At 23.8% G+C, this 24,600-nt stretch overlaps 1 protein-coding gene across 1 annotated transcript in view; it reads left to right on the top strand.

Moving 5' to 3' along the window:
* The window catches only part of LOC117173992 (transportin-2), a 79,939-nt gene that overhangs the window by 29,245 nt on the left and 26,094 nt on the right, over window positions 1-24,600 (top strand). The window contains exons 7-10 of the mRNA XM_033362682.1: window positions 1,951-2,188; window positions 7,416-7,705; window positions 16,585-16,683; window positions 16,771-16,866. Of these exons, the coding sequence (XP_033218573.1) occupies window positions 1,951-2,188; window positions 7,416-7,705; window positions 16,585-16,683; window positions 16,771-16,866 (723 nt within the window). The remainder of the gene's footprint in view (window positions 1-1,950; window positions 2,189-7,415; window positions 7,706-16,584; window positions 16,684-16,770; window positions 16,867-24,600) is intronic.

Genomic DNA, 24,600 nt, shown 5'->3' with positions numbered 1-24,600 from the left:
TTTCGAAAACTGATTTTCAAGCCATCAGGGGCCAACTCGAGCGGCCTGAAGCGGCCAGGCAAATTTTATGCGTGGTTATAGAATCCGGAGTCTCAATTTTGTACTAAAACAGATGAATTTGTAATAAAAACTACATTTTTTTATAACTGAAACTTTCAAAAAAAGAGTTGAATTGTCAACCGAAAAGTTAACGAAAAAAAATTTAATTTTCTATTGATTAAAATAAATTTTTTAAATTCTCATAAATTCCTAGAGAATTTATTTCTCGGTTATATTGTCGGTAATATTTTGAATATGAAAGTAAAAAAAGAAACTATTCCATTTTGGTTTTGAAAGTTATTTTTGTTGGTTTAAAATCAGGTATTTTGATCATAATTCAGCCTTTTTTAGGAGAAAATTAACCTTTTTAGTTGAAAATTTAATTATTTTGTTAAAAATTTTTTTTTTTTGTTAAAAAATAATTTTTTCAATTTAAAATTCAACTTTTTCATTTTTGGGTCAAAATTTATCTTTTTTTGCTGAGCATTAATCCATTTGGTTAAAATTGGTGTTTTTTGGTAGAAAATTAATGTAATTGGTTACAATATGTGGTTAAAAACTCTTTCTTTGTTTAATTGAAAATTAATTATTTTTTTAAATGTAATCTTATTTATTCGACATTTGGTTGAAAAGTGATCTTTTATAGTTGAAAATTCAACTATTTAGTTTAAAATGGATTTGTTTTGTTCAAAGTTACTTTTTTATGTTAAAAAATTAATGTTCGTGGTTAAAAATTAAATTTCTTGGATGAAAGATTCATAATTTTCGTTACAAATTTATTTCCTTGGTTGAAAATTGATAAAAATTTGTCTTGTTTGTTTGAAAACATTTTTTAAACTGAATTCAACTATTCTGTGGAAAATTCATTTTTTGGATTCAACCAGAGTTGAATTTTTCCTTTAAAATATTAATTTTCAACAAAAAAAACGTAATGTCTGATATTTCAATAAAAAAAGATTTTAATATTAAATCATAAAGTTTCGAATTGTACCAAATTAATTCGATTTTTTAACTAAAATGGTGAATCATCAATTTTTTAAAAAAGTACTTCAACTTTCCACCAAATAGTTTAGTTTTGACCAATTTCTTGGATTTTCGAACCTAAAATACGATTTTTTTTACAAAACAGTAGTTAAAATTAAAATTTTTTTTTTAAATAGTATATTTTTGGGTTCAAGAAACAATTGTCTTGCAGAAAAATTCTTTAAAACTGTAGCAATTTGGATGAATTTTTTTTTTCTCTTGGATGAAAAAATCTTTATTTGTTGAAAATTCTTTTTTTTTTGTTTTGTTAAAGACCCATTTTAATTAAAAATTTAACTGTTTTTGTTTGAAGATTAATATTTTTTGTTTCAAAATTCGACTATTTGTTTGAGATTTTATTTTTTAGACAAAAAATTCGATAACTCGGTTAAATTTTAATCAAATCTAAATATAAGAAGCACGGATTTCATAACTCTTTGATTATATCAACAGAAAAAATTATTAGATTTGAATTTTTTGGTTATTTGGATTTTCTTAAAATATTACTTGTGACACTTATTTTTTTCCAATCGACCTCCAATTTCTAATATTTTTCGTGAAAAGTATTTTTTCAATTAAAAAAAATTAAAGTATTAAAAATTGTGTTTAAAATCAAAAATCAAACTTTCTGGCATTGATAAATCAGTAATTGAATCATTTATGTAATTTTGAATGATAACCATTTTGGAGTTATGTTTAACATTGAATTTTCTTGATAATAATCTTACAAAGAAAATAGAATGTACTGAAATTTAATATAATTGACTAGATTTTTTTTTATGTTCGAAATTTTAGAAAAATCCAATTTCTGCAGCAACCCTGGAAAATAATGTTTTTTTTTTCTTCGGAAAATGTTTTAATTTTGTGGTAAATTAATGAATTTTACAGGCAAATATCAGCATAAGAATCTGTTGATTCTTTACGATGCGATTGGCACTCTTGCTGATTCTGTGGGACACCATTTGAACAAGCCCGATTACATCAATTTGTTAATGCCACCCTTGATAAACAAGTGGAACGTTTTGAAAGATGAGGACAAGGATCTCTTTCCTTTACTTGAATGTCTTTCTTCTGTCGCTACAGCACTCCAATCTGGATTTTTACCCTACTGTGAACCAGTTTACAGGTAAATTATTCAGAAATTTCCTCTTTGAAAAAAAAACGAATTTCCTTTTTTTTTTTTTTGCTTTATATTTTCAAGAAAATTTTTCCCTTTCTCGTTTTTTTCGTCCAATACAAACCGGAAAATGACAGTACATTTTTTCTTTTTTTTTTTTACCGGGAATTTGAAAAATTTTTAGAAGAAAAATCTGTGGTTAGAAATTCTCTTCTTTTTATTATTAAAGATTCACCTATGATTGAAATTTAATTATTTAATTAATGTATTATAATTCAATATTGATAATTTTAGTAATTAATTCGTCTTTTTGGTTGCAAATAAAACTACTTCGTTTAAAGTTAAATTAAATTTCTTTTGAAAACAAATCAGTTTTTTTGTTGTTGTGGAAAAATAATTTTTTACGGCTATTCATAGTACTTAGAAAGCCAAACAATTTATCATAATGGCTCTTTTCGATATAAAGAAAATGCTCAGTTATAGCATTTTCAAAATTTTAAAAATCAATCGAAAATCAAAATTTTAAGCCAAACAACGCACGATATAAAAAAATCCAGACATTTTATTATTTTTAGTTTTATTTGAAAAAATAACATTAAAAAACAAAAATTGTGGAAACACGACACAAGTTACGAAAAAAAAAGATTCCACAAAAATTGTTTACCCGAAAAAGACCTAAAAACTTTGCAATGAATTACTTTTTGATAGGACACGCTGTTTTGTTTTTAATCGTCAAAATGACATTGAAAACAAAAATGAAAAATTTGTGGAAAACGACAAAACGTACGAGAACAAATTGATAGGAAAAAGTTGTTCATTCAAAGAAGATATACAAATTTGTAATAATTTATTACATTCTCATTATTTATGATTGAGAAAGTATTAGGATTGCCCGAAATTTGACACCACACATTCAAATTTTGAACCGAACGACGCAAAATACGAGCAAAAAAATCTCGAAAGAGAAATTATAGCTTTTGAAAAATCCTACAAAATTTCTTTTAAACATTTTCCAATATTAGTCCGTAATTTTTTTTTTGCCTTTTTGGTGGAAAATTAATCCTTTTGGTTGAAAGTTCAACTGTCTTTTTGAAAATCCCTAGAAAAATCCAAATTTGTGCTTGAAAAGTTAGGGATTTGAAGCGGTTTAATTTAATTCTTAATATAGTGTTCACATTATTTTAAAAACTAAATATATTCAAGAAAAGATTAATGCGGTTTTTAGCTTTATTTAATAATTTATTAATTCTTGCTAAAATATTTAGGAATATTTTGTAATATTAATTACAGGGTGGCCGCTGGACCGAAAAACCAGAAATTTTTCGAGACTGGGAAAAACCGGGAAACGACAGTAATTTTTTTTTTTTACCGGAAATTTTAAAAATTTGTAGAAGAAAAATCTGTTCACGTTCGATTTCAGCAGTTTTTAAATAATTACTGGAATTATTATGTTTTTCAATTATGCCATTATCTACTTACAATGCGTAATTCAAAAATTTTGTTTACTTTAAAAATTTTCCATTTAAAATTTTTATTTCTAAGCTTACATTTTTATTTTAAAGAATTTTTAAATGCTTTCTTGAAGACTTGAACGAATACAAAATAATAGCCTTTGATTTTGGCTATTTTAGGAAAAAACAAACATTTGTATTTAATAAATAAATACATTTTTTTAAATTTATCTGTACTTTAAGTAATAAAAAGTGAAGAAAAACCATTTGATACTTCATAATAATATATTATTAATTCGAGGATTTTAGTAAATTTAAAATATTATTTCAGTCTAAAATATTCCTTTTTTAACCCATTCCATTTGAAATTTCTAATTAAAAAAAAAGATGAATTATTAAATATTTGGCACAATATTTGAATTTTTATTTTAGACAAGTAAATTGAAACCAAATATTTAAAAGTAAAGAATCTTTAACTGAATTGTTTGACATAGAAAGCCTGGAATCGTTCAAATTTCGAAGAGCTTTTAAAATTTTGAACGTTACAATTTTAATTGTTTGTATTTGGAAAATGCTTAATTTGTAAGTGAACTTTTTAAGTTTTGATGTATAATTTACTAATGAACATTTGTAGAAAAAAATTTGAGTACTTTTAAGAGATATTTAGGAGTATCAAAAAGATAAAAAATTATCATGCAAATTTTAGAAAGTTTTCTTAAAATATTGTAGAATCTTTTTTGAAAATTATGTTTAAATCTTTGATAAACTTTTTAAATATTTTCTTAAAATAATTTTTCAAAATGAAAAGTTATTTTTAAATTTCCTAGGAATCTTAAGAAAATGTTTTTATTTTTTTGAAGCCTTTCACAATTCTTCGAAAGAATCTAATTTTTTTGTTTAAAATCTGGGAAAATCTATATTTTGTTTTATATAAGGCTATCAGAAATTTTATAAAATGTGCAGGATTTTCTGAAAATTTTTTCAATTTTTCAATATTTGATGTTTTTATCTTAAAATTCCTTAAAATTTTATAGTGTTGAAAATTTTAAAGTTCATTGATTAATTTTTTAATTTAGAGCATTGAAAATGATAACGTGTATTTATATATTTTTCTATATTGCAAAATGTTAGTACCTTCAATTTTATACGCGTAAATTATTGAGAATTTGAATACAAGATTTTTTAATCAAAAACTTTTAAATTTCAATTTTAAAAGTTCAAAATATAACAGCTCCACTTTGAGTGCTTCCATTTAAAGTTTAGTTTTTCTTAGCTCAAGTGGAAAATTTTGTAGCTAGTTCCATTTTTTAAATTTCATTGACCGTGAAAAATGTTTGCGAATCGGGAGAAAATCGGGAAATGTCCGGAAATTTATTTCGTCGATTAAAACGGGCACCCTGGATATGTTGAATATTCGTCTATTTTGGTTAGAAAATTGGTGTTTGTGGATTAAAAATTAATCTTTTTTGATGAAAGTCGTCTTCTTACTTTATTGAAAATTCGTCTTTTTCTTGAGATATCTACTATGATATTTCTACTTGAGAATTATTCTTTTTGATAGAAAAGTCATTTTTCGTGTCCAAAATAAAATTGTTTGTTAAAAATCCATCTCTTCTAGTAGAAAGTTTTTTTTTGTATTTCAGTTGAAAATTAGCCTTTTTATTTCAAAATTCAACTATTTGTTTAAAACTTGGACTACTTTCTTATAAATTATTTTTTTTTGTTTGGTTTATTAAAGTGAATTTTTAAAACTGAAAATTCAACTATTTGGTTGGAAATTCTCTTTTTTTTATTGTTAAAGATTCACTTCTGGTTAAAATTTAATTAATATTTTGTTGAAAATTAACTTTTTTTGTTGTTGGAAATTCATCTCTTTTGGTCGAAATTCGACCTCATTTTTTTTATTTACTTGCCTTCTCAAAAAATTAGATTGTTCGTTTCAAAATCAAACTACGTATTTAAAAGTTGAACTCTATGTTTATTTATTTATCATTTTTTTTTTTTTTTGTAATTTCAAAGTTTATCTTCCTTGGTTGAAATCTATTTAAAAAAATGCAATTTCAACTATTCAAACTGATAATTCAATTTGTTTAAAATTCTACTTTGCAGATCGATTATTCAACTGCGTAATAAAAATCTTATGTCTGGCTTAAAAATTTAACTATTTGGTTGAATACGATTTTTTTTTTTTTTGAAAATTCAATTATTTTGTTCAAAAGTCCTCTTTTTGGGAAATTTTGGAAATCTTGTGAAATGTTATAAGTCTTTTGAGATATTCGCCTCAAACTAATTTGTCAAACAAAAAATCATTTTAAATTTTCCTAAGAATCTAAAGAAAAATTTTAATTCTCTTAAAATGTTTCAAAATTCTTAAAAAGCTTCCGTTTTTTCGAAAAATTAAAAAATTTCCATTTTAAAATAGTTTGAAATCCTTAAAATTTTTACATTATTTTAGAACTGTGTCAAAAATTTTAACTATTTCTTAAACTTACTCGATTTTTTTCTGAAGTTTGATAAAAATGCAACAATTTTCTTTAAAACCTTCTGTATGTTTTTATCGAAATTCGGTTAAACGTTTTGAACTCTCTTTCAATTTTCTAATTTAAAATTTTCCCGTGAATCTTTTTAAAAAATGTATATTTCGCCGGGGAAAATTCTACTTTTTATTGTTTATTTATTTGTACCTTTTCAAGATTTCAAATTTTATTGAAGCTTTTCAAAACTTCTCAATATCTTTTAAAGCAATTCAGTTTTTCTAAAATTTGTAAAATCTTATAAAATAATAGTTGTTTTTTGGTTAATTTAACTTTTTGAAATATGTCATCTAATATATTTTTATTGAGAATTTATCTTTTTGGGGTAAAAATGCAACTTCGTGGTTAAAAAAAGAACTATTCTGTTAAAAAAATAATTGTTTTGGTTGAAAAGTCAATCTCTGTAGGTTGAAAATTCCACTATTTGGTTAAAAATGAATTTTTTTATAAATATTAATTTCTGGTTGGAAATTTATTTACTTTGTTGAAAATTCATCTCTTTTTGTAGGAATTTCATCTTTTTTGTCAAAAGTGTAACTGACTAGAAATTAGTCTCTTTTTTAAATTAAAATTCAACTATTTGATTAAAAATGGTTATTTCTTTGCTTAAAAATTCAAATATTGCAATGAAATATTGATAATTTTTGTAATGAATTAATCTTTTTGGTTGAATATAAAACAACTTCGTTTAAAGTTAAATTTAATTTGTTTAGAAAACAAATCAGTTTTTTTTGTGTGGAAAAATAATTTCTAATTGAAAATACTTCCATTTTTTGTTGACAACTGATCTTTTTTAGTTCAAAATTCAGTCATTTGTTAGAAAATGAATCCTTTTGGTTGAAAATTTAAATATCTTTTTGAAAAGCGGTTTCAATTAATTTTTAATATAGTGTTAATATTATTTTAAAAACTAAATATGCATTAAATTTTAAGTATAAGTAAATAAAATAAAAATTTGTTTGATTTTTTAAAATTTAAATTCATGTACTATAGAGACAAATTCAAGAAATTATTAATGAAGTTTTTAGCTTTAATTATTGATAAATTTGTGCTAAAATATTTAGGAATATTTTATAATATTAATTAAATTCTTAGAAACTAAAAACAGAAATTACTTGTAATAAAATTTGCGATAAAATTATACCTGGCGGGGGGGGGGGGGGGGGGGGGGGGGGGGGGGGGGGGCTGGCATAGTCAGGGAATTTTTTTCCACGATTTGAGATTAATGAAATAATTTAAAATCTCTTTTAGGAGATGCGTGTCTCTTGTGGAGCAGACACTAAACCAACACATTGCAAACACACAAAGTCCAGAGCAATTTGAAGCTCCAGATAAAGATTTCATGATTGTTGCACTCGATCTTTTGAGCGGATTGGCGGAAGGACTGAATGGTCATATGGAACGACTCGTTGTAAACAGCAACATTATGCAACTATTGTTTCAATGTATGCAAGATCCAATGCCGGAAGTGAGGCAAAGTAGTTTTGCACTTTTGGGCGATCTCACCAAAGCCTGTTTCCAGCATGTTTTACCCTGCATACGTAAGTAGATTATGATTAAAATTATATTATTATCATCATTATTATTATTATTATTATTATTATTATTAATTAATAATTATATTTTTTGACCGGGAATTTTACCGAATTTTTCTATAATAAAAATGTCCAAACCTGGATATTTCGACCGGTTTTTTAAAAATAATTTGTTAAATTATGATTTTTACCAATTATGATATCATTCAGTTTAGAATGCTTAATTCGAAAATCTTTCACATTTAAAAATGTTCGATTTTTAAATTTTAAGTCTATATACTTTAATTTAAAGAATTTAAAAATGCAGTTTTAAGGACTTAAACAATTAATAATTTAGAGGCGTTTAAAATTGGAAATTTTTGGTAAAATAAAAAACATTTTTAGTTGATCATTTGAAAATATGAATATTTTACAAGCCAGTTTAATTTTGAAGCAAGGAAGACGAATTTTCATCTAAAAATATGACTTTTTTAACACATGAGGATTTTTACATCAAAAGGATGGATTTTCTATCCAAAAATACAAATGTTCAATAAATCAGTCGAAATTTTAGTAAAAAACATGACTTTTTAAGAAAATAGTTAAATTTTCAACCAAATAGAACTTCCAACCAAGAGATGAATTTTTAGTCAAAAGATGATTTTTTTTTAGCAAATAGTTTAATTTTCCACCCAAAAAGACGATTTTTCAAGTAAAAGAGAAATTTCAATCCAAAAAGGATGAATTTTCGGCAAAAAAAATATGTCTTTTTAACAAAACAGTTGAATTTAGATTAATTTTGGAACAGAAATATGATACTTTTTTTGTTTTGTTTTTGATCAAAAGAACTAAGTTTCATTAAAAAAAGATCAATTTTGAACCAAATAATAGATTTTTGGAACCAAGAGATTAATTTTAAATTAAAAAAATGACTTTTTAAGAAACTAGTGCAATTTTCAATAAAATAATTAAACTTTCAACGAATTTGTGGAGTTTTGAACTAAACACTAAAAATTTAATGTTTGACTTCAATAAAAATTATTAACTCTCTAGCATAAAAGGTGAATTTGTAACAACTAAAAAAAAAAAAAGATTTTTCCACCAACATATAAATTTTCAACCAAAAAATATTCATTTTCTACAAAAGTATAAATTCTTGACCAAAAACGATGACTTTTTCAAAAAAATCGTTGAATTTTCACAAAAAGTATGTTTTTTAAGTAAAGGAGATTATTCCTTTAAAAAATGCGATAATAGACCTCTCAAATAAAAGGAATTAATTTTCAAGCAAAAAAGATAAACTTTCAATAAAAAAATATGAATTTTTTACAAAAGTATAAATTTTCGACCAAAAACGATGAATTTTTCAAAACAATCGTTTAGTTTTCACAAAACGTATGTTTTTTGATTCAAACAGATTATTTCCTAAACAAAAAATACAATAATAGAATTTTTAAATAATAAGAATTAATTTTCAACCAAAAAAGATAATTTTTTAAACAAACAATATAAATATTCGATCAAAAACGATTACTTTGTAACAAAAGACTTTAATTTTCAACAAAGTAATTAAATGAATATGAATTAAATTATGATTTTTAAATTTGAATTGCACTCTAAAATTTTTTGAATAAATAATAATTGATTGTAAAAAAAAGATTCGGCATCAGTTCAGAATTTTAGAAGTTGCAAATTTTAACGTTAAAAATTGAAGTGTTTCAATTGGAAAGTTTTTAAGCAAATGTAAACGCCCTATTGAAACTTTATCAACTATATTTAATTTTAAAATAACTTTTAAATAATATATTTATGATTAGACTTTTATTACATTTCAGTCTAAAATGTTCCATTTTTAAACCACGTAATTTAAATTTTTAAAATTTTAAAAAAAGAACAGTTACATAATATTTAGAAATATCTGACTGTACATTTAAAATCAGTAATTATAATAAAAATATTCAAAACTGAACAAAAAAAAACTAAACTTTGAAAATTACAATTTTAATTGTTCTATTTAAAAAAAATTTAATTTGTGAGTCACCTTATTAAATTTTTATGTATAAATAACAATTACATACCTATTATTCTTGGGAAAAATCGAGTAAGTTGAAGAAATATTTAGAAGTTTTGAAAAAATTCAAAATTAATTTGAAACCAAATATGGATTTTTGGTAGATTGCAAACATGAAATTTAGAAGTTTTTTAGTAATAAAAATTTTCAAGATTGCTAGTAAAATTGAAAATGATTTTTTTTTAATTATGTGAAATTGGAATAATTTTAAAAGATAATTAGAAGTTGTGAAAAACTTTTAATGATATTTTTGAATTTAAAAAAATTCGAAACAACCTGCAGATGTTTCAAGATCTTGAAATAGAATTTCGAAGCATTTTAAGGATTTTTAAACTATTTAAAGTAAAAATAATTGAAACAGAGATTTTTCAATCTTTTACAAATTTATAGCTGGAACAATAATTTATTCAGAATAATAATCAGGGATTTCAAATTTTAACCAATTCTGAATTGAAACTGATATTTATCGAAAAGAATTATAATTCTTCTTGGAACAGGGAATGTTAAAATTTAAATAAATTCCTAGCTGGAATAGGGAATTTTTTATTAGAATGAATTTGCATTCTAAGTTGAAACGGGACACTTTTGAGAAAAATTATGAATTGGAACAGGGAATTTTACAAAAATTCGAATTCTTTTTGGAAACCGAACATTTTTGAAACGTATTAAATTCCGGATTTGAACAAGAAATTTTCAATTTCTAACCAATTTCGAGTTGGAACTGGAATTTATTCAGGAGAATAACAATTCTCAATGGAAAATTGAATTTTGCCAACAAAATTAATATTCAGTGTTAAAACGAGGTATTTTCGAAAAAAATTAAATTATGAATTAGAACAGGGAATTTTTCCAAAAAGTTCTAATTCTTACAATTCGTTGAAATGGAAAATTTTCGAAAAGAATTAAAATTCCGCATTTAAATAAGGAATTTCCAATTTTTAACTAATTCTGAGCTGGAATTAGAATTTAAAATCGCTTAAAATGGTATTAATAATTGATTTGACAAAGCAATTTTAATTCTGTTCCAAGTTTAAGAATTTCCAGATTTTAACGTTAAAGATTAAAATGTGTTTTTTAATTTCAAATCTCTATTAGTTAAAAAAATGTAAACGCCCGATTGAAACTTTTTAAACTATTTTTAATTTTAAAATAACTTCAAAATAATATATTTATAACCAAAGGCTTTTATTAAAATTTAAATATTATTTCGGTCTGAAATATTCCTTTTTGAAACCATTCAATTTGAAATATTTTAATTAAAAAAAAGGAACAATTTCTTAATATTTAAAAATGTCTGTTTATTTAATATCAGTAATTAATAATAGAAAACCAAATAAGAAAACTCAGCTTTGAACGTTGCATTTTTAAATGTTCCATTTCAAACAGTTTAATTTGTGAGTCAAAGTGTTTAAGAAATATTTATTAGAAGTTTTGAAGAAATTAAAAATAAATTAAAAAATTAAAATGATGTCAATTAATTTAAACAGAAGAATTTTAAGAAATTTGAAAGGCTTTAGAACAATAAATAACATTTCCTAGAAAAATTGAAAATTATTTTTTATCACGAAAAAAATTAATTTTGAGAGGATATTTAAAAAGATTTATAACATTATCAAAAATAAATGTGAAAAGATTGTAAGGAAATTTTTTTTTCAATTTTGCAGGATTTGAATAAAAAGGTTTAGGAAAAAATTCGAATTATTTCAAAAGATATTAAGAAGTTCTGAAAAGATTAAAAAATAATTTTAAAAAATTTCTAAATGTCAAACAACAGGCAAATCTTTCAAGAGTTTGAAATAAAATTTTGAAGCATTCTAAGGATTTAAAAATTTTTTAAAAATAAAAATAACTTTTAATTTAAGAAGTATTTATTTTATACGAAAAAATGTAATCGTTCAATTTTTTAATGTTTCTACCTTAAAAATGGCTTAACCCTTAAACGGCCAAAACGCCACTACCGGTACACTGCTTTTCAATGGCCAATAACTAAGACTATTCGACACTAGAAAAAATTGAGACACATATATTTTTATTGCTTAAGATTTCCTCTTTCCGACGGTGCCAATGAAATTCCTCAAAAAATTTACTTATTATCCCAAAATGCAGTTTAAACAAAAAAAAAACGTGATTTTCGTGCCTATTTTTTTTTGTGAACCATTTTCCAAAGCTTTTCGAGTCTGCAATTAACCTGGAATCTCACTAACGGGTGGAATAAATGTCTAAACTTTGAGAATCCATGGTTCAAAGATCGATTTTTCGTTTTATAGTATTTTCAAAATGGCGTCTTAATGGCAAAATTTTTGTGAAAACATTCATGAATTTTTTTACAATAAACGATGCGCTTTTCGGAAAAATCATCAAGAATAAAAAGTTCTTGTAATCAGCCAAGGAATACGCCTGAATTTTTTCGAATCGTTTTAAGCAATATTTTGGATTTTGCATATGAACAATTTTTGCAAAATTCCAAATTTTGCTCAAAACGCTCCAGAAAAATTCAGGCGTATTCCTCGGCTGATTACAAGAACTGTTTATTCTTGACAAATTTTCCGAAAAGCGCATAGTTTTTCAATAAAAAATTTTCATAGTTCTAAGCATCGTGTAAGAGTAAAATGATTCACGAATATCTATCGTCCGTCTGCCGCAAACAAAGTTTACGTTACCCAACTATCACCAACGTGGAGGTCGACGAATATCGACAGTCTCTCTTTTTTTTTTTAAGGGATTTTATATATTTTTTTTACATTTTTTAATTTTTTTTTATGGAGAATTTTTTTCATTTCAGATTTCAATCCGTTGAAATCATTTTGATCCTGCTGTTTCAGAATGTAATTTTGAGAAACAATGTAAGCAGCAATACATGTTGCAATCAATGCAAAATCTAGTAGTCCTCTGGCGACATTGTTCATTATTACATAATGCTCTTGTTCGTGATTCGTCTCTGTGAGTTTCGAAATCACCTAGTTTTGATTGCGACAAATATTTCCTGCTTATTTCTTTACAGAAATCTTTCGTTTTCAATTTAGCTATATTATTCTTGTTGCAAATTTTCCAAATTATGGTAGCTTTTGTAATTGATGATTCTTTTTCTTCGTTACTCCATGAAAAAACGTGATTTGGTTCCAATTGTTTTTGAGATGCTGTGTAGTTATGGAAAACAGATCTATATGATACATTCGGTCTGGGAAATTCCGATCCCGAATTCTCGTCATCTGAGCCAGAGTGATCTGGATTAGGTATGATGATACGTTCATCATTTTCATCGGAATCCCATTCCGATTCGGAGTTTGTTGCAATTTTTGAGGCTTTACGCTTTTGCATTTTTTGAATCTCACTAACCTGTGGAATAAATGTCTAAACTTTGAGAATCCATGGTTCAAAGATCGATTTTTCGTTTTAGTATTTTCAAAATGGCGTCTTAATCGCAAAATTTTTGTGAAAACATTCATGAATTTTTTTACAATAAACGATGCGCTTTTCGGAAAATTTGTCAAGAATAAACAGTTCTTGTAATCAGCCGAGCAATACGCCTGAATTTTTCCGGAGCGTTTTGAGCAAAATTTATGCAAAATCCAAAATTTTGCTCAAAACGCTTCGAAAAAATTCAGGCGTATTCCTTGGCTGATTACAAGAACTTTTTATTCTTGATGATTTTTCCGAAAAGCGCATCGTTTATTGTAAAAAAATTCATGAATGTTTTCACAAAAATTTTGCGATTAAGACGCCATTTTGAAAATACTAAAACGAAAAATCGATCTTTGAACCATGGATTCTCAAAGTTTAGACATTTATTCCACAGGTTAGTGAGATTTCAGGTTAATTACAGACTCGAAAAGCTTTGGAAAATTGTTCACAAAAAAAATAGGCACGAAAATCACGTTTTTTTGTTGTTTAAACTGCATTTTGGGATAATAAATAAATTTTTTGAGGAATTTCATTGGCACCGTCGGAAAGAGGATATCTTAAGCAATAAAAATATATGTGTCTCAATTTTTCTAGTGTCGAATAGTCTTAGTTATTGGCCGTTGAAAAGCAGTGTACCGGTAGTGGCGTTTTGGCCGTTTAAGGGTTAAAATGATATAAATAAAACAAATTTAATGCATTCATTAATTCAATTTAGAGTTATTTCCTATATACTTCAAATAGAAAAATGTTCAGCTTTTGAATTGTTTAATTTTATTGACCGTGAAAAATGTTTGAATATTTTAATTTTATTGATATTTTTGTTTAAAATTCATTTATTTCAGTCGATGATTCATCATTTTAGTTAAAAATTTATCATTTTGGTTAATAATTTTTTTTTTGTGTGGAAAGTTAATTTTTTTGTACTGAAAATTTAACTTTTCTGAGAATTTATGTCCTTCATTGACAAAACTACTTTTTTTTTTAGTAGAAAATTCTGTTTTTTGGTTGAAAATTCAATTATTTCGTAAAAGATTTGTCTTTCAGTTAAAATATCATGTATTTTGTTACAATTTTTTTTTCTGTTATAGATTTAGTCTTCTTGTTTAAAAATTAATATTTTTGGTTGAAAACTCAAATATTGCAGTTAAATATTCATCATTTTAGATTAAAATTTATCAGTTAGTTTACAAATTTGTCTTTTTGAGTTGAAATTTCAACTATAGCGTTAAAAATTCCAGCTAAAGATTCATAATATTATTTTTAGTTAGAAAAATTAATTTTCTAACTAAAAGTTTTTCTATTCTTTTTTTTTTGTTAACAATTTATCTATTGAATTAAAATTTTTTAAATAATTTAATTAATAGGATTTAATTACTTAATTCAGAATTACTCTTTTGTTAAGAATTAATTCCTTTTAATTGAAGATTCATCTCCCTGTTAAAAAAATAAGCTATTTTGTTGAAAATTCGTTTTTTCTTTGGCTGAAAATTAAATTTTTTTAGTGAAAATTGAAACTCGTTTAGTTGTAACTTTACCTATTTTGTTGAATTTTTGTTTTCAATTAATTTTTTTTTACTGAAAATTTAACTATTCATTATTTGGTTGCAAAATTATCTTTGAAGTTGAAAATTTTAATTTTTTTAAAATAAAAATTAATCATCTGGGTTGAAAATTAATATTTTTCTTTGAAATTTAATGATTTTAGTTAGACTTATTTTTTGGTTAAGCATTATTTTTTTAAGGAAAATGCAACTATTCAATTGTTGATTGAAAATTAATAATTTTATTTGAAATTTAATTATTTTAATTAAAGACTCATCATTTAAATAAAAAATTCATCTTTTAATTTAAAATTGTTGATTTTGCCGTTGAAAATGTTGACTTTTTTGGTAGAAATTATTCTTGAAAATTAATTTTTTTTTGGATCCAAAATTAACTATTGCAGTTGAAGTTTCATAATTATAGTTAAAAGTTCATTTATGGTTGAAAATTAATTTTTAATGGACAATTTTTCTCTAATTGAGAATTAAATTAAAAAATTAAATTTTTTCTACTGAAAGTTTAACTATAATTTTTTATTAATAATTAATATTTTTTAGTTGAAAATTTAAGTATTCGTTTCAAAATTATATTCAAAATTATATACTATTTTCTTGAAAACTTAACTCTTTCGTAGAAAAATTACTTTTTGTTTAAAATTTATATTTTGGTGTTGAAAAATGAACTGAAATATTTTCTGGACGAAAGTTCCTCTTATACAAAAAAAGTGGTCTTTTATTACAAATTCATCTTTTTTAGTACAAAATTGACCTTTTTTGGATAAAAATTCAACTATTTGGTAGAGAATTCAACAATTTTGTTAAAAGTTCATCCTTTTTGGTTGAAAAAATTCGGCTGTTTGGATTGAAAATTCAATTTTTATCGTATAAACTTATTTTTTCGTTACAAAAATTCAATTTTTGATGTTACTGAGTTAACTCGAATCTGTTTTGGATAAAAATTCAACCTTTTTTGTAATAAAAAAATTCCTCTGTTTTAAGATAAATTTCATTATTTTTTGATAAAAATGCAACTATTTACTAGAAAATTCAACAATTTTTTTAAAAAGTCATTCTTTTTGGTTAAAAAATCGTATTTTTGAATTGAAAATTTAATTTTTTTGGTAGAAAATTATTTCTTGTTAAAAAATGTATCTGTTTGATTGAAAACTTCATCTGTTGTAGAAGAAATTTCATTTGTTGTATGAAAATGCAACTTTTTGGTTAAAAATCGTTCTTCTTTGCTTCATAATTCAAGTAATTTGTTTAAAACATTTGCATGAATCGCTTATGTTTGGTTGGAAATTTAACTGTTTAATGGAAAATACTTCTTTTTTTGTTGTTTAGAATTAATTTTTTAACAGAAAATGGAACTCTTCCATTTTTTCAGATTTATATTTTTTAGTTGAAAATTTAGTTTTTGTAAAGAAAATTTGTCTTCTGGTTTGAAGGTTCAATAATTTAGATTTTTTTTTTTGAGTGAAAAATCTTTATTTTTTGGAAATTTGTCTTATATAAATTTGATTAGTTTTTCATTAAAATATGAACTATGACACTTTTTCGTTGGAAATTTGTTTTTTTTTAGGTTGAATATTCAACTATTATGTTAAAAATTCAATTATTTTGTTGTAAATTCTAGTATTTTATTAAAACGTTATCTTTTAAAGTAGAAAAAACTTTTTTTTAAAAAATAAATTGATAAATTTGAAAATTTTAAATTTGTATAAAAACATTGTTGTATTTCGCTAATAAAGTATTCTATGGTAAAAGTATCATGATTAAAAATGCTGGTATTTGAATATTCATTATTTGAAATGAAAATTTAAAATTCGAAAATAATTTATATTCAACCGCTGAGATGACCTGAAAAATAAAAATATTTGATAAATTTACAGCGGACTTTATGCCGATTCTTGGTCAGAATCTCAATCCGGAATTTATCTCTGTGTGCAATAATGCGACGTGGGCGATCGGAGAAATTTCTATTAAACTTGGTAATTATACTAATTGTGTCATCTAAAAAAAATACGATTTATATTTAAAATCTGAAAGTATTTTATTTATAAAATTTTGTTGTTCAGGTCCAGACACGAGTGCGTACATTCCGTTGATCCTAAACCAACTCATCGAAATAATCAACCGTCAAAACACACCCAAGACTCTTCTAGAAAATACAGGTGAGTTTTTTTTATATTAAGAAAGATGAAAAAAAAAAATTTGGTTGAGTATGAAAATTTATTTTCATACTAATTGAACATCAATTATTTTGCTAGAAGTTTTTGATTTTTTTAGCACATTTAAAGCGAAATAGTTACTACCTAGAGGACGGAGTTCAGGTATATTTTTTGTTTATCGATTGTTATATTCTGATCAGATGAGGAGGTATTATTTAAAAATGTCTCCCTCTCCGAATAAAAAAAAACCCGCAGTATGACAAGAAGGATAGGAACTCCATGACATTCGGTTCATCTTTTTTATTTTTTTTTTTTTTGCCAAATCCGTCGAAGATCCGGCTTTCAGATTTTGGATTTTCCATAAATTTTCCGTATCACCTATACTTATGAATTAATCTTAATTTTAGTAGTGTGCGATTGCCTGTGAAAAAATTATTTTCCCACCTAGTGGTTATCATTTGCAAGCATTCTTTATTTTCAAATATTAGAGAATCCATCATAGTTTATTCATATTTTTTAATTTGTGTTATTAACATTTTATTCAAATTTCGAAAAAAAAGACAAAAAAAAATATAGAAGAAGAAGAAATTGGCAAATAGGATCGCACGCTGCTACCTATTTTTATTATTGTTTCAGCAGCGACGATTGCGCGGTATTGCCTATGTTTACTGTTGGTGTTTAATATGTTTACCTGTGTTTTTGTATTGTATTTGTGTACCTACAGGCCTCACAGTAAGGTCCCTGTATCCCCTATTATAACCCTATTTTCAAGAATTGGTCTCTTTTTTAAGATAAAGCCACTGTAGTATTTTAAAAAAAATATCACTTTATTTGAAAGGATTTTGATTATTTTAGAGTATTTAAAAACATTCATGGAATTTTCAAGAGCTTTAAAAAGTTTTAAGGGATTTCAAAAGATGTTAAATATTTTAGGGTATTTCAAAAGATTCCAAGGAATTTTGAATAGATTTCTCAATGGATTTGAAAAATTTTAGAGTATTTTACAAGATTCCAAAGAATTTTAAGTAGATTTCTCAAACGATTTAAGAGATTTTACGGTATTTAAAAATATTTCGAACAATTTTTAATCGGTTCCAATATTTTCGAGGAATTTCAAAAGATTTGAAATATTGTGTTGCATTTTTAAATATTTTCCAGAATTTCCATTGATTTTGAACATTTTATTGTATCTAAAAAAATTTCAGGAATTTTCAAGTTAAATATTTTATTATACTTTTAAAGATTTCAAGATTTTTTTTATAGATTTCTGTAATTTGAATGAATTCCAAAGGATTTAAAAGATTTTAGGGCATCTAACAAAGATTTAAAATAATTTTTAGTCGGTTTCAATATTTTCCAGTGACTTCGAAAGATTTGAAATATTTTAGAGCATTTTCTAATATTTGAATGAATTTTTAATAGATTTTAGTAATTTCATATAATTTTTAATTAGTTTCAATATTTTCGAGGGATTTCAAAAGTTCTGTTAATCGTTTTGCAATGTTTTCAAGGATCTTCAATGCATTTTGAACATTTAAGGCTATTTAAAAAAGTTCCATTGAATTTGAAATATTTTTCAATAACTTGAATGGATTTTAAACAATTTGACAGATTTGAGGTTATTTAAAAAGATTTGAAACCATTTTAAACAGTTTTTAATAGTTTTAATGGATTTCAAAGGATTTGAAAGATTTTAGGGTATTTTAGAAGATTTCAAAATTTTTTAATCGGTTCCAATATTTTCGAGGATTTCAAAAGATTTGAAATATTGTTTTGCATTTTTAAATATTTTCCAGAATTTCCATGGATTTTAAACTATTTAGTGTATCTAAAAACATTCAAGGAATTTTCAAGTTAAATATTTTATTATACTTTTATAGATTTAAAGATTTTTTTTATAGATTTCTGTAATTTGAAGGAATTCCAAAGGATTTAAAAGATTTTAGGGCATCTAAAAAAGATTAAAAATAATTTTTAGTCGATTTCAATATTTTCCAGTGATTTCGAAAGATTTGAAATATTTTAGAGCATTTTTAAATATTAGAAGGAATTTTTAATAGATTTTAGTAATTTCAAATAATTTTTAATTAGTTTCAATATTTTCGAGGGATTTCAAAAGCTTTGAAATATTTTAGGACATTTGCAAACAATTTTTAATTGTTTTGCAATGTTTTCAAGGATTTTCAATGCATTTTGAGCATTTAAGGCTATTTAAAAAAGTTCCATTGAATTTTAAATATTTTTCAATAACTTGAATGGATTTTAAAGAATTTGAAAGATTTAAGGTTATTTAAAAAGATTTGAAACCATTTTAAACAGTTTTTAATAGTTTAACTGGATGTCAAAGGATTTGAAAGATTTTAGGGTATTTTAAAAGATTTCAAAAGGTTTGAAATATTGTATGGCATTTTAAAATATTTTCCAGGATTTCCATGGATTTTGAACATTTTAGGGTATATAAAATAATTCAAGGAATTTTCAAGAGCTTTAAAAAGTTTCAAGGGATTCCAAAAGATGTTAAATATTTTAGGGTTCTTAAGAGATTCCAGGGATTTTTTTCCAATATTTTGAAGGATTTTTAATGGATTTTGAATATCTTAGGGTATTTAAAGAAATTACAAAGAATTATTAACAGATTTTAATATGAAATTTGAATCGATTTCTAAGTATTTGGATTATTTTAAGGTATCTAAAAATATTCAAGGAATATTCGAGAAATTAAAAAAATTTCAAGGGATTTCAAAAGATATTAAATATTTAAGTCTACTTTTAAAGATTCCTAGATTATTTTACTAGATTTCTGTAATTTGAATGGATTCCAAAGGATTTGAAATAGTTTAGGGGATTTTAAAACATTTGAAGGAATTTTTAATGGATTTTAGTAATTTCAAATAATTTTTAATTAGATTCAATATTTTCGAGGGATTTTAAAAGATTTGAAGTATTTCAGGGCATTTTCAAATATTTGCAGAAATTTAAAAAGTCTTCATTAATTTCAAATAATTTTTAATTGGTTTCAACAATTTCAAGGATTTTCAATGCATTTTGAAAATTTAAGACTTATTTCAAAAAAAATCCAAGGAATTATCAAGAGCTCTAAAAAGTTTTAAGGCGTTTCAAAAGATGTGGAATATTTTAGGATATTTTGAAATATTTTAGGGTATTTTAAAATATAAGGAATTTTTAATGGTTTTAAATAATTTGAATGGATTTTTGAAGGATTTGGATTATTTTAGGGTATTTTAAAACATTCATGGCATTTTCAAGAGCTCTAAAAAGTCTCAAGGGTTTTCAAAAGATTTTAAAAATTTTAGGTTTCTTAAGACATTCCAAAACATTTTTTTTTCTTCAATATTTTGAAGGATTTTAAATGGATTTTGATTATTTAGTGTATTTAAAGAAATTACAAAGAATAATCAATAGATTTTAATATGTAATTTGAATGGATTTCAAAGTATTTGAATTATTTTAAGGTATCGAAAAACATTCAAGGAATTTTCAAGAGCTTTAAAAAGTGTTAAGGGATTTCAAAAGATGTTACATATTTTAGGATATTTTAAAAGATTTCAAAACAATTTATAATCGGTTTCAATATTTTCGAGGGATTTCAAAAGATTTTAAATATATTTGGGTATTTTAAAATTTTTTCTAAGTTTCCAGTAGTTTTGAAGATTCAAAGATTTTTTTGTATAGATTTCTGTAAATTGAATGGGCTCCAAAGGACTTGAAAGATTTTAGGGCATTTAAAAATATTTGAAGGAATTGTCAAGGGCTTTAAAATTTGTTAAGGGATTTCTGAAAGGATTTTAGGATATTTTAAAAGATTTCAATGAATTTTGGATAGATTTCTCAAAGGATTCCAAATATTTTTAGGGTATTTTAAAAGATTTCAAACTATTTTTAATCGGTTCGAATATTTTCCAGGGATTTCAAAAGATTTGAAATATTTTAGGGCATTTTCAAATATTTGCTGGATGAAATTTGCAAGAGCTTTAAAAACTTCCAAAGAATTTGAAAGATTTGAGGGCATTTCAAAATATTTCAAGGAATTTTTTTCCAATATTTTCAAGGATTTTTATTGAATTTTGAATATTTTAGGGTATTCAAAGAAATTACAAAGAATTATTAATAGATTTTAATATGTAATTTGAATGGATTTCGAAGGATTTGGATTCTTTTAGGGTATCTAAAAACATGCAAGGAATTTTCAAGAGCTTTAAAAAGTTTTGAGGTATTTCAAAAGATGTTAAATATTTTACTATACTTTTAAATATTCCAAGATTTTTTAAATAGATTTCTGTAATTTGAATGGATTTCAAAGAATTTCAAAGATTTTTTGGCATTTTAAAAGATTTGAAACCATTTTTAATCGTTTTTAATAGTTTCAATGGATATCAAAGGATTTGAAAGATTTTAGGGCATTTAAAAATATTTCAAGGAATTATCAAGAGCTTTAAAAAGTGTTAAGGGATTTCAATAGATTTTAACTATTTTAGGGTATTTTAAAAGACTCAAGGAATTTTGAATAGATTTCTCAAAGGAGTTGAAAGATTTTAGGGTATTTTAAAAGATTTAAAACCATTTTTAATCGGTTCCAATATTTTCTAGGGATTTCAAAAAACTTGGAATCTGTTATGGAATTTTTTCAAAGATTTCTTTGGATTTTGAACATTTTAGGGTATCTAAAAACATTCAAGAGCTTTAAAAAGTTTTAAGGGATTTCACAAGATGTTAAATATTTTAGGGTTCTTAAAAGATTTCAAGGAATTTTTTTCCAATATTTTCAAGGATTTTTATTGGATTTTGAATATTTTAGGGTATTCAAAGAAATTACAAAGAATTATAAATAGATTTTAATATGTAATTTGAATGGATTTCAAAGGATTTGAAAGATTTTAGAGCATTTAAAAATATTTCAAGGAATTATCAAGAGCTATAAAAAGTTTAAAGGGATTTCAAAAGATGTTGAATATTTTAGGATGTTTTAAAATATTTTAGGGCATTTAAAAATATTTCAAGGAAGTATCAAGAACATTAAAAAGTTTTAAGAGATTTCAAAAGATGTTAAATATTTTAGGGTATTTAAAAAGATTCCAAAGAATTTTGAATAGATTTCTTAAAGGATTTGAAAGATTTCGAACAATTTTTAATTGGTTTCAATATTTTCAAGGATTTTCAAGGTATATTGAAGATTTTAGGCTATTTAAAAAATTCCAAGGAATTTTCAATATTTTTCAATAACTTGAAGAAATTTCAAAGGATTTGAAAGATTTTAGGGTATTTATAAAAATTCCAAGGAATTATTAAGAAGTTAAGTTTTATTGCGTTTTAAAAGATGTAGAATGATTTCGGATATTTTAAAATATTTTAGGGTATTTTAAAATATAGGAATTCTTAATAATTTAAAATAATTTGATTGGATTTTAAAGGATTTGGATTATTTTAGGGCATTTAAAAACATTCAAGGAATTTTGAAGAGCTTTAAAAAATTTCAAGGATTTCAGAAGATGTTGAATATTTTATTATACTTTCAAAGATTCCAAGAATTTTTTTGATAGCTTTCTGTCATTTGAATGGATTCAAAATGATTTGAAAAATCTTAGGGCATTTAAAAATATTTGCAGGAATTTAAAATAGGTTTTAGTAATTCCAAACAATTTTTAATCGGTTTCAATCTTTTCAAGGATTTTCAATGCATTTTGAACATTTTAGGATATTTAAAAAAGTTCCAAGGAATTTTAAATATTTTTCAATAACGTGAATGGATTTCAAAGGATTTGAAAGTTTTTAGGGTATTTATAAAAATTCCAATGATTTATGAAGAGCTTTAAAACGTTTTAAGGCGTTTCAAAAGTTGTTGAATATTTTAGGATATTTTAAAATATTTTAGGGAATTTAAAAATATTTCAAGAAATTATCTAGAACTTAAAAAAAGTTGTAAGCGATTTCCAAACATGTTAAATATTTTAGCATATTTTAAAATATTTTGGGGTATTTAAAAATATTATAAGGAATTTTTAATAGTTTTAAATAGTTTCAATGGATTTTAAAAGATTTGGATTATTTTAGGGTATCTAAAAACATTTCAAGAGCTTTAAAAAGTTTTGAGGGATTTCAAAAGGTGTTAAATATTTTGTTACACTTTTAAAGATTCCAAGATTTTTAAAAATATAGTTTTAAATAATTTGAATGGATTCCAAAGTCTTAAAGATTTTAGGGTATATAAAAAGATTTAAAACCATTTTTCATACTTTTTAATAGTTTGAATGGATTTCAAAGGATTTGAAAGATTTTAGGGCATTTAAAAATATTTAAAGGAATGATCAAGAGCTTTAAAAAATTTCAAGGGATTTCAATAGATGTAAAATATTTTAGGGTATTTAAAAAGATCCCAAGGAATTTTGAATACATTTCGCAAAGGATTCCCAAGATTTTAGGGTATGTTAAAAGATTTCAAACCATTTTTAATCGGTTTCAATATTTTCGAGCGATTTCAAAAGATGTTAAATATTTCAGGGTTCTTAAGAAATTTCAAGGAAATTTTTTCCAATATTTTCCAGGATTTTTAATGGATTTTAAAAAGTGTGGGGTATTTAAACAAATTACAAAGAATTATTTACAGATTTTAATGTGTAATTTGAATGGATTTCAAAGTATTTGAATTATTTTAGGGTATCTAAAAACATTCAAGGAATTTTGAAGAGTTTTAAAAAGTTTCAAGGGATTTCAAAAGATGTTAAAAATTTTATTATACTTTTGAATATTCCAAGATTTTTTAAATAGATTTCTGTAATTTGAATGGATTCCAAAGGATTTGAAAGATTTCAGGGTATTTAAAAAGATTTGAAACCATTTTAGGGCATTTCTAAATATTAGAAAGAATTTTTAATAGATTTTGCTAATTTCAAACCATTTTTAATCGGTTTCAATGTTTTCAAGGATTTTTAATGCATTTTGAAGATTTAAGGATATTTAAAAAAATTCCAAGGAATTTTTAATATTTTTCAATAACTTAAATGGTTTTGAAAGATTTTAGGGTATTTATAAAAATTCCAATGATTTATGAAGAGCTTTAAAACGTTTTAAGGCGTTTCAAAAGATATTGAATTTTAGGTTATTTTAAAATATTTTAGGGCATTTAAAAATATTTCAAGGAATTATCTAGAACTTTAAAAAGTTTTAAAGGATTTCAAAAGCTGTTAAATATTATAGGGTATTTTAAAAGATTCCAAAGAATTTTGAATAGATTTCTCAAAGGATTTGAAGGATTTTAGGGCATTTTTAAATATTTGAAGCATTTTTTAATAGATTTTAGTAATTTTAAATAATTTTTAATCAGTTTGAATAATGTCGGATTTCAAAAAATTTGAAATATTTTAGGTCATTTTCAAATATTTGCAGGAATTTTTTAATAGTTTTGACTAATTTCAAACAATTTTAAATCGGTTTCAATATTTTTAGGATTTTCAATGGATTTTGAATATTTTGTGGTATTTTAAAATATTCTAAGGATTTTTTAATATATTTCAATAATTTGAATGAATTTCAAACTCTTTGAGAGGTTTGAAGGATTTTAAATATCTTAAGATATTTTTAACAAATTTCGATTCCAAAGAATTTAAAGCTTTTTGGGTATTTAAGGGCATGTGACACAGCTAAATTCCTATATTACCGACCACAGTTTTTCAGTACACTGAATTTTTTTTTGAAACTAAGAACTTTTTTTGTAAATAAAAT

This window comes from Belonocnema kinseyi, chromosome 5 (genome assembly GCF_010883055.1).
Source record: "Belonocnema kinseyi isolate 2016_QV_RU_SX_M_011 chromosome 5, B_treatae_v1, whole genome shotgun sequence".
Taxonomy (NCBI): Eukaryota; Metazoa; Arthropoda; class Insecta; order Hymenoptera; family Cynipidae; genus Belonocnema; species Belonocnema kinseyi.
The sequence above is the reverse complement of the archived record's forward strand: the minus strand, read 5'-3'. Positions and strand labels throughout refer to the sequence as shown.